Genomic DNA, 10,950 nt, shown 5'->3' on the forward strand with positions numbered 1-10,950 from the left:
CTGCCTTTTCATTTCTTTCAACAGCCACATGAGACTGGGCTCCTGACTTCTCCTTAGTGATTTCCACTGAGAAACGAGAAACATGCTTTTTCAAGTTCCAATATGGAAGCTTTTTACAGCAAAAAAAATTGAAGGACTGAATTATTATATAATAAGCACAGACACTAGCCGCATGGATGACGGTGTAAGTCCAAGATCATACATGATAAACAGGAAAATTACAAACCAGATTCAAATGCAAGGAAGATTCACTAATCACAAGAAAATTTAGCGAGGAAGGACAGAATTTCAGCAGAGACCTGTTGAGGTTTCTCTTCTTGGATGAAATGGTGGCCATCAAGAATAACGACTTCATGGTCGGGAACAAGTGTCTTGAAGGTATTTCCTTCTATGTATTCCTTTGTACCACCGTCTTTAAAACCAATATCTTTGTCACCAATTATCAACTTGGATGGAATTGTGATTTTTGATCCTTGCCACGGTGCAAGAAGCTCCCAACTCCTGTAGTAGGATTCAATATGCATTCAAAAACACAGTAGAGGCCTTGGTCAATAGAAAATCAGTTGAAAGTTGAAAGAAAAACTTAAAAAGCGGATGGGAGAGTCAGTTTGTGGAGGTCTTATTGTGCTTACAGGTCCATAGCACGATAGTAGTTGAGACCACCGGTGAAGCCAGACTCCTGAAATTTGTCCGCATAGACCCCTAGCTCTTCTTCAGTTATCCATGTTGGTAACAGAGATGGTGTCTCCAGATAATCAATAATCTCCATGCCGGGCGGAGCTATTAGTAGATCTGTCTTGTTGATCAGGAGGAACTTCTTCATCACTGCCAGATAATCATATCTTGCAAATGCCCTCTCTGCTCTTCCCGGTTCCTATCGACAGAACAATCCCATATAAGTGTACTGCATATGCATCACAAGCGTGTATGGAGAGGGACAGAAAGGAAACCTGGAACTGAGTCAGGTAGAGCCCATCTCCAAAAGTTTGTGTGAAGAATTCAGTAGGTTTGGCTGGGTGTCTGGACTTGAATGGAACACAAAGACATACCAAACCCTTAATTCTATCAGGCCTGAACAGACCGAGATGCCATGCAGCTACAGCTCCCCAGTCAGCTCCCACCACAACCACCTTGTCAAATTGCACAAGCCAAACAGTTTTAAAGAGAGAGAGAGAGAGAGAGAGAGAGAGAGAGAGAGAAGAAAAGAATAGAGAGGGTAGAGGACCTTTTGTTCACCAAAATGGTCGATAAGGCCGATGATGTCGCCAACAAGATGAAAAACAGTATAGGAAGTAGGACTAACAGGAGAATCAGTATCACCGTAGCCTCTCATATCAGGTGCAAGAACATGGTAACCTTTGTTGGCCAAGCAACCCATCTGATGACGCCATGAATACCAGAATTGTGGGAAACCATGAAGGAGCAGTACAAGTGGTCCTGTCCCCTGCTCAGCTATGTGCATCCATATACCGTTGATTTTGATTCTTTGGTGTCTCACCTGGTCACTCATGCTTCCTCTCTCCTTTCTCGACTCTCCCTTTCCCAAACTTCCAACCCTTTATGCCTGCTTTCTTCTGTTGTTTGTGGGAGACAAGTTCTGTTCAGGTGTCATTATATGTTCACTGTATTTTATTGAAGTTGGTCATGACTTTCATTGCAGATAAGTCTAAAATTAGGAATTCAACTCATAAGTTTGACCAAGAAGAATCAGTTTTATTCTGAGTTGCTTGGGATGGAGGTTATCCAAGTTCTTATTTACTAGGGAACACCCAGGAAAATCACTTTTATGGGAAAATGATCCTTCTATTAACGATATACATGGTAACGGAAACTTGGAAAAAAAACGACTACTTTGATCTGAGACGCTGGACAATTATACTGTATTTTGAATGTGATTTTGTTAGTATAAAATTATTAGTTGATGCCCATGTCAATTCTAGGCAACTGCTATATATCAAGTGTGATCCGCAGAAGGCTTTCTGTTTACAGTTTGTCATGCAAATGGCTATCTAGGCCTAACCAATGACTCCCTGGAACCTTTGGATCATTCTTAGGGACTAAATGGGAAACCCAAAGCAAAGTTGCACTAGATAATTACCAAGAAACAAGGCCAAATCATGAGACATGCAATATAGAGGTGTTATGTCCTGTTCTACTGAGCAGAAGAACTTGGATATGAAATTTCAAGTCCTTGCAAAGGGGGCGAAAATGTTGGGAGTTGAGAAATTACGATAGGAGTAACAGAACAAGGACGAAAAGGGTTCACGAGCTTACAGTGTAGCAGGCATCACTTATCAGAAGTAACCACAAAGAGTTGAGTGAGTTTTGCTTCCCTTACACATAGCTAAAAGCACAAATTGTTCTCTTCCTTTACAAATACCAGGCATTGCCAATTTACACCAGAGCTATTGTGTGTTTGCACTGAATCCCAGTCCTTCAGAATGCCCTTTTGTTTTTAGGGTTTTTTTTAAGACTCAAGAAGCGTAAGCCACCTAAGCTGTGTTCTTGAACAACTACCGAAGGAAAATATGCTCTGCAAATTAGACTTTATCGTCATGGAACCACCACCTGGTCTCCTTGGGGGATCTGCCATTCCTGCAGTTCCTCACATAACGGTCATTATCTTCAGGACGTTGCTGCACACAAGTTTAAAATGCATCAGGCTGAATCCATTGCCATTTAAAGAATAAAACAGAAAAAAGTAAAAAAAGAAAACTCATTGCCTCTCTGATATTCACAGATTATTTGGTTCACACTTATAAAAAAGGCGAGTTCAACTGTTCAACTACTTTTTCTCTAAAAGAAAATATCACTGAATTTCTGGTGTGATAAAAGCTTTGCCCCAGAGAATTGAACCATAGCACAAGGAAAACCAAGTTGAATTGTGAACTGAGAAGGATATGAAAGTGCTAGTAAGAAAGATGGACAAGAACCTTCACAGTTGAGCTTGATAGCATGGAGAGAATGCTGATGCAGATAGAACTAACTGTCATGGCTGGGGACCAAGAATCATACAAAATATCTGCACATCACATGAGTCAATAAATATAAAATTTCAGATTGAAAGGTTCATAAGTTAGTTTTAGACATCATAATCAAACTAACATATTTGGATCCATAAAAATATAACTGAACCATCCAAACAAATCATAAAGAGACTATGAAAAGGAAGTGATGTTTCAGGTCTATCAATATTGTTATTGGCCAGTGTTCAACTTTTATTCCATTTTAAACCATAGGCCCCTCCACAGGATCTGCACCCCAAGTAAACAATGACCATATCACATTTGCCTGCTCCCTACTCAGCCCATTTAAAAATAGTACCTCTTGATACCACAAAAAGTTGTGGCAATCAACCAGCACATGCATCATATTTTGATAATCATTGCCAAGCTACAGCAACAGCATTGTTATAAGATGAAAGTGGCTCCTATGAGAAGCCAAATCATCAAATTCAGCTCTACCCCTCTGCAGAAAAGAACTTCTGCGGGAGACATGTTCAATAATACTATGACAATAGATGCTTCCATGTAAAAGCTTCTCTGATGCCAGGAAGAAGATTGTTGCACCAGAGTGGAAGGTCCATCATGTGCCCTCCTACATAGGCCGGACACCCTCAAGGCATGGAAGGTTTTAAAGCAGGTTTTTACCTAATTTAGGCAGGTTGGAGAACTTCTAGACATCTACAACTACATTTACAATGACAGGAAAAAGCACAAAATTTTTGAAATATTCTTCACTCAGTAAGCAAAGGTCCTTCACAAATCGCCATTAGTTGGAATTCTAGGGCTCAATCACTCTCCTGAGTGACAGATTGTTGTGTGGTTTTGAGGGGAAGAAAAGTTTATACCAGAAAAAATAAAAATCAGAAGAAGAAACAGAATTAATAAAGTGGTCAAAAGAGATGTTCACAAATTTCTCGAAGCTGACACAACGGTATTTCAAGGCTACGGTGGAGAACTCAAAATCTCAAAGTAAAGTACTTTTGCAAAAAACCTTCAACTTCTTCCTTTCATGCATACACACACAAGCAACATGAAACTGCCACCCTCTAGAACTAGGCAGGTCCATTATTAGAATGGTCAACTGTCCTAACAAAAGATCCTCCATTTACATGGGAAATGCCAAACTAAAATCTGACAAGATAAAACACAGAAAGTCACATGCCACAGAGCAATGAGAATAAGATGATCAACTAGATCTTGTGCTCCCTTAGACGTGCAACAACTATTAGTTATCCTTCAATTTCTATTAGTAATATGACTGGAGTAAGAATTTTGTCACAAAGCCATCCAAAGCATGAAGAACTCCACCTTGGATAGTCACCAAACTCCAACTTGTTTAACTGAGAGTTGTCCACACAGTTCCCATCTAAAAACAGGACACTGCTCTGTAAATAGGGGGCAAGAAAGCTCTATGGAAAAATGGTGGTTCAATTCGATGTTGTCTAACGAGAAGTTAGAATACAGGTGTGGGCTAAGTAAATCAACGGACAGTCCTGATCCTATTGAAAATACCAGTGGAAGTGAAGACCGGGTTATAAATAATACGGATAAAAACATTAATAATTGGAGTCAAATTAAGAGTTCTAGTTATAGTAATGTTGATCATTTATTCGGCATCAGGGACATTCGGAATTTCATCTCTGATGACACTTTTTTAGTTAGGGATAGGAATGGGGTGAGAAGAGATATATTTTACATCCCATCCCTTTGGAAATGGAAACCAAAAAGAATAATTTATTCGAGAGGGAAATGAGAGATATTTTGTTCCACCACAGAGAATTATTTGATTCTTGCAGTTCAAAGAATTTCCATGATACATCAGAACAATCATTTATGGGATTTAATGATTCCTAAGAGCAGATTCATTCTTTTAACTATCTGTATTTGGTCTGGTATTTGATTTGGTAATAGTAATAAAGATAAAAACGAATAGAAAAGAATTAATGGCTTGGATCGTGTATCAACGGCCAATCTCCGGTATAAGAGAAGGTTCCATCGGAACAATTATTTATTTCGGGGTACCTCGTCTCTTTTTTTTTTATTTTAAAAAAAAGAGAAAGTGTGTGGAGAAATGACAAGAAGATATTGGAACATCAATTTGGAAGAGATGATGGAAGCAGGAGTTCATTTTGGTCATGGTACTAGGAAATGGAATCCTCATTCATCCACATGAAACTACAACTAATCTAGCAAAGATTCCATTGCCGTAAAATTCCCAATCATTTAGAGCCTATGAGACATGATACGCCAACAAACCTCATCCGGCCATCCCTTCTCCCCATTACCTCCTATAACTTCATTTCCTCATCTGATGCAATAGCAACAATGTCCAGGATGCTTTAAGAGATAACTTAGCAAAACATCATATCAGTAACTTACTGTGTACTATTCCATAGTTACAAAAGGTGCCACATGTCTGACATAACACCTTGCCTAGAGCCAGGTGCCTTCAATAAGGCATCACTTTAGGCACTCAGGTTTCTGCCTGAAGCTGGGGGGAGGCAAGGTTTTGAAATTTTTTTTAAAACCCAGGCTGAAACAACATTGCTTTTGGCCATAGTTAAAATAAAATAAAAGAAGAAGGAAAGAAATAACAAAATGGTGTTGTTTTGTCTCTGCTTTCCTTAAAACCCAAGGCAGAATGATGTTGTACTTGAGGTAGAATGACACCATTTCATTTGACCCTTTTAACCCCTATCCAGTCCTATTTGAAGAAGAAGATGACGAGGCATCTCTCACTTTGCTAAAGCTCATGAAGTTCTCATCCTCATAGTTCAAAGTCATAGTATTATCACTGATTCAGGAGGTCCTGAGGTGTATCTTAACATCTCGGATTGGTATAAGAGATATACATAACATGCAAGTAAAAAAAAAATGTAAAATCGGAAAAATAAATATACTTGACTCCAACAAATAATAAAGTAAACTTCTATCACATCTAACATTCTTTAAATAGTCACAAGGCACAACCCTAAGGGGTAGCTCAGTTGGTCCGGCCTTGGGTTTGCTCCCCAATGGTCACCAGTTCGAGTCCCCTCAGGGCCACTGGAGGTTTACCCGGTCGTTAACTTCAGGGCCCCGTGGGATTAGTCGAGGTACGTGTAAGCTGGCCCGGACATCCACGGTTATCCAAAAAAAAAAAATAGTCACAAGGCACACATTTAGACTGATTTATAATAATATTAAACATTAAGAACTCTTTTCTTTCAAATACAATAATATTTTTACTAAAAGAGACACAATTCAACAGTCAATTCCACATAGATCAATTGATTGATTACATAATATATAATTTATGGAGTAAAATTGAATAATAATATTTTAGAATATTTGGAGTATATTATTTACATTTATAATTAAAATATTTATTAATTATTAATTATATTTAAATTAATAATTAAAATTATATAGGAAACTATATCTATAATTTCATATAATAAAATTGAATAAAGGGCACCATTCCTTGTGAAATATATACATTGATAACTCTTCCAAATTTTCAATTTGCCATGCTACTTTTAATTCATCATATGACGATATTCAATCAATATAATAACTAAATGGTTACATATTAGGAATACAACCCAATCTATCATGCTGATTTTAATTCATTATATATGGATATTTAATTTATATTATGACTAACATTTTAGGAACATAATAAAATGTTGTTGTTTAAATGTTGGATAATACTTTCCCAGCCCCCAAACACCTATTTCCCAAATGTAGAGCAAAAGAGACCATTCCCATTTCTAAATACAAAGGAGACTTGAGATAGATGACTACCACGGCAGCACCTTCAACCAAGGAATCCAGAGAAAAAGTCAACCAGCAACAAAGACGGGGAACAGAAGATTGAAGAAGCGGGTCATCACCAGCATCAGCCAACCGCTAGTCACCCAAGCTAAGTCAGACTGGTTTCAATGAAAGGACTGGTTCAGCTGATTTGTCTTGGGGGCACGGCCGTGACAATTGAATCACGCCGATTCAGAGTTGTCACTGCCTAAGGATGAATCAGGTATCAGACTCGTGCACACCTCGCTGAAGTGGATAAGACTCAGTGGAGTTGTATCAGACTCGACAGCTACTTCCAACCTTTGCTCATCCAGGTTTGTGCAAACACAACGAGCCATTTTCTTTTGCTAGGGCTCGCAAAGAGGAAGAAGAAGAAACCCAGCTGGCAGGCTGACTCCATAGCCCTAGGTGCCCATGACTCCAAAAGTGAATCCCTTGGCATTTTTTTCTCCATTTCCCCTACACACACGCGCGCGCACACACACACACACACATGTTTTCCTTTCCTTTTATATTTTATTTATTTGGGTTTTATTTTTTATAATGAGACACGTTTTCCTTTCCTTTTATATTTTATTTATTTGGGTTTTATTTTTTATAATGAGACACGTTTTCCTTTCCTTCTATATTTTATTTATTTGGGTTTTATTTTTTATAATGAGAAATATTTTAAAATTCTTTAGACACACACACACATGTTTTCCTTTCCTTTTATATTTTATTTATTTGGGTTTTATTTTTTAGAATGAGAAATATTGTAAAATTCTTTTAGGTATTTCAGCAACTCGTAAACTGATACTTGTGTGTGTATGTGTGTGTGTGTGTGTATATGCTGTATTTTGTGTATATTTTTAAAAAATCTGAAGATACACAGTTCCACTGACAATGTGTGTATGATATTATAATAGTAATACAATATAAATAGAATAATATATATTAATCAATTATCTGCTTTATAAACATGCAACAGTAACTATATATGTGCATATCCAAATTTTCAATACTTCATAAGACTGCACAGGTGCCTTAAAGGTGCATCTCACTTTCCTCAGACAATGTGCCTTGTTTTGCACCTTAAGTGTGCCTTGTGCCTCTCAAAACTATGAGCCATCTTGCCAAGAAACATATAAACTTAAGTTGCTAAACCAATAATGTTCTGTATAGCCCTGACGAGCTCAAGCCTAAAGCAACTCACAGTTCCTAGTGTGAAATTAGAGATGTCAGGATTTGACTTAACAGTGTCACTAAACCTTAAAATGTATTGCGCTATCAGATCACATTAAACTCTTTAGCACAGCTTAAGAGGCTTAAACAATTGCCACAAACAAGGATAACCACTGAATTTGGTAGTACTCTTTTGGCCAGCTTGTCCTGGGCAACATCCCTATAAATATACATTGTATAAAGTAGCAAATAATCAACACAAATTACAAATAATTTATGCATACAAATACATATAAATTATATTTGCATAAAGTAATCATAAAATTTAACATTAATCAATCAGCACAAAGCCAAGGTAGACTGCATCTAGCAGGAACTCCACTGTGAGGCCCAATCCAGACTTATGACATCGATATGCTCAAGTGCAAATAAAAATAAATCATGCTGGAGCCTGGAACCCAAAATTTTGCATGAAGACAGCAATCTCAAGTACAAATTATTTTGAGCTAAGTCCGTGCTAGACCCTAACATATTTTCTAGACAAAGACAAAAGGAAAGGTTTAAAATCAGAGAACCTTCAAAGGCAAATATAAAGTGCAATAGAAACCCAAATTAAAGTATCTTCAAAGGCTCAAACTGATGACATTAAGCTTGTAAACTACATGATTTTTGAAAATAAATAACACTGAGAAATTTTAAGCTGATATGAACCATAAAAGGTAAAATCTAAGAACAGGAAAATGCAGAATCATTTCACAGAAACTAGATACCATTCCAGGAAGAACATTACAAGAACCAAATAACAAATGGAGCAGAACTCCCTAAGCAAATATAATAAGAGGAAAACAATAAAGAGCCATAGAAATTACCTAGACAAATATGACCATTGCTATAAATATGAGGGTGCAGAGGAGCCGGCTGGAGAAAAATAACCTGTCCAATGACACCAACCAAATCAGAAAGCATAAAAACAAATGGAAATTTAAAGCATGCAAAAAAAAAAAAAAAAAAGAAGAAGAAGAAATGCAAATTTTGATAATGTTTTTGGCTACCTGTGGAGCTTCCATGGGGTAATGCTCAGGAAAATCAACCTGAAGCTGGTAAGATTCGTTAGCGTAGAGAGTTCCTGGAGCTCCATGCACTTCTATGACCCACCTTTGAAGATTATCAAAACCAACTCCCAATAAATAGACGAATAAGATGAAGATCAAACCCCAATTTCTCAAAGGTCAAAATTGACATTATTAATCTTCAGGAAGTGGACAAGGAAAAGAATTCCCTTAACCATCCGTTCGGTTACCAGGAAAAGTTTGAACCATGTAGTTTTCACCATCTGAGGCTAAAATACACATTTTACATAATTCTCCCCTTTTATGAAGCCAAAAAGATACAAAATTGAGGTTGATTTTTGTTCGCCCTCCATACTTCTCTCAGCAATCAAAAGAGTAAATAAAAAGATACAAAATTTAGATCATGTCTTTTTTTTCTTCGTCCGTTTTCCACGTTTCTCCCAGAAACCAAACGGAGGTAAAAAGATAATTGATCTAAAAAGAGAAGACCTTTGAAGATTGTCGGTGACTTTGTGTTTGAAACCAGCGGGTGGATTGACCTGCCACTCAACAAGCTCTTTCTGGAGCCGATTGCAAGCGATTTTGCTAAGTGCCTTGAAAACACCACAAATCACAATACAACCAGATGAGAAAAATCAATTTGCAAGCAATCTTGCCAAGTGCCTGAAAATCACCAGAGCAAAATTTCCTAGAAAACACCACAAATCACAAAGACAAAACAAAAATTAGGGCTGGACATCAGGAGAGAGGAACAGACCTTGCGAGAGGTGGCGGAGGAGCTGGTCATGCTTGCTTCAATGGCTACGGTGGTGGCTGACGACGGAGACAAAAAACAAGCCGGCGTCGCTTTGTTCCCGTCCTCACTTTATATCTGATTTATTTATGGAGCTCGTTTTGACAAAGGCATCTTTTCACTAGGACAAGGCATTGCCCTAAACGGCATCGTTTAATTGCAATTCCCATTTCCCACCCCTAATCTTCCCTGCCTTTGTATGCTTCCCTCATTATTAGTTATTTCCTCTTAATAATAATAATAATAATATTTTTTTTTTAAATAATAAATTATTTTATAGTAATAACGTTATCCGTTATTTCCACTATTATCTTCCAAAGTTGAAGTCATTTACAGATATGGCGCAAAATATGGAATGCTTTATTCATATTACAATGATTAAACTATGGAAATTATTAAAATACCTGCCAAGTCTTTAAAATTTTCTCTCTTAGAAATTATTAACACATCTGCCAATATCAATATCAACGTATATTTTGATGACCCATTTGCCAAAACTTTTCACTTCACTAATCTAAATCTTAATGGATTTTCAAAAAATTATGCCCACATTTTTCTACATTTTCCAATATTAACTAAACCGAACCTACCTAATCTCAATCCATTCTTTAATGGGCTCCATCAAGGGCACATGGTTCTTGGACAAGCCAACATATTCCGCCCTAGCATTGTGGATCCCTTCGCCATGGTCTCCCCATTATTGTTGTTTCTGCAATGATGATGGTATAAAAAAGGATATGTTTAAGAAATTTTTTTTTCAATAGATTAAATTAATAATATCGATATAATTAGAGATGACAATGAGACGGGTTTCAATTTTAAGTAAACGGGTTTGAGACGTGTTTGAAATTTTTTTTGAAACTCGGGGTGGATTCGAGTATTGTCTTATTATATCACACTCTCTGCTCTAATTATATATAAAATTAATTTTTATTTTTATTTTATTATTTTTAATATATAGATAATAATAAAATATTTTTTAATAAAATAAGTTATAAAATATAATAATTTAATTATTTATTTAAATATAAAAAAATTTAAAGTAATTTGTTTTAAAAATTCAAAAAAATGTTAAATAGGACGAGTATGGGAAATACCTATCTTGTTTCGCATCGTTTAATTT

At 36.6% G+C, this 10,950-nt stretch overlaps 2 protein-coding genes across 3 annotated transcripts; both read right to left on the bottom strand.

Moving 5' to 3' along the window:
* Positions 1–125: 125 nt before the first annotated feature.
* On the bottom strand, positions 126–1,524 carry LOC117913412 (epoxide hydrolase A). The gene is made up of 4 exons (XM_034828384.1): positions 1,226–1,524; positions 951–1,130; positions 633–874; positions 126–501 (listed from the first exon to the last, which is right to left on the bottom strand). The coding sequence occupies exons 1-4, from the start codon at positions 1,508–1,510 to the stop codon at positions 252–254; spliced, it is 957 nt and encodes a 318-aa protein (XP_034684275.1). The 5' UTR covers positions 1,511–1,524; the 3' UTR covers positions 126–251.
* Positions 1,525–2,199: 675 nt separating this feature from the next.
* LOC117913414 (probable ubiquitin-conjugating enzyme E2 16) lies at positions 2,200–9,926 on the bottom strand. Of its 2 annotated transcripts, XM_034828387.1 has the most exons (6): positions 9,792–9,914; positions 9,524–9,627; positions 9,017–9,119; positions 8,834–8,897; positions 2,934–3,022; positions 2,200–2,636 (listed from the first exon to the last, which is right to left on the bottom strand). In XM_034828387.1, exons 1-6 carry the CDS (start codon positions 9,819–9,821, stop codon positions 2,541–2,543), a joined length of 486 nt encoding a protein of 161 aa, XP_034684278.1. In that variant the 5' UTR covers positions 9,822–9,914; the 3' UTR covers positions 2,200–2,540. The 2 variants fall into 2 exon arrangements, with proteins under 2 accessions (XP_034684278.1, XP_034684280.1); XM_034828389.1 differs by lacking the exons at positions 2,200–2,636; positions 2,934–3,022 and adding an exon at positions 7,522–8,500 and having other exon boundaries at positions 9,792–9,926.
* Positions 9,927–10,950: the final 1,024 nt, after the last annotated feature.

The sequence above is a fragment of the Vitis riparia genome, chromosome 4 (assembly GCF_004353265.1).
Source record: "Vitis riparia cultivar Riparia Gloire de Montpellier isolate 1030 chromosome 4, EGFV_Vit.rip_1.0, whole genome shotgun sequence".
NCBI lineage: Eukaryota > Viridiplantae > Streptophyta > Magnoliopsida > Vitales > Vitaceae > Vitis > Vitis riparia.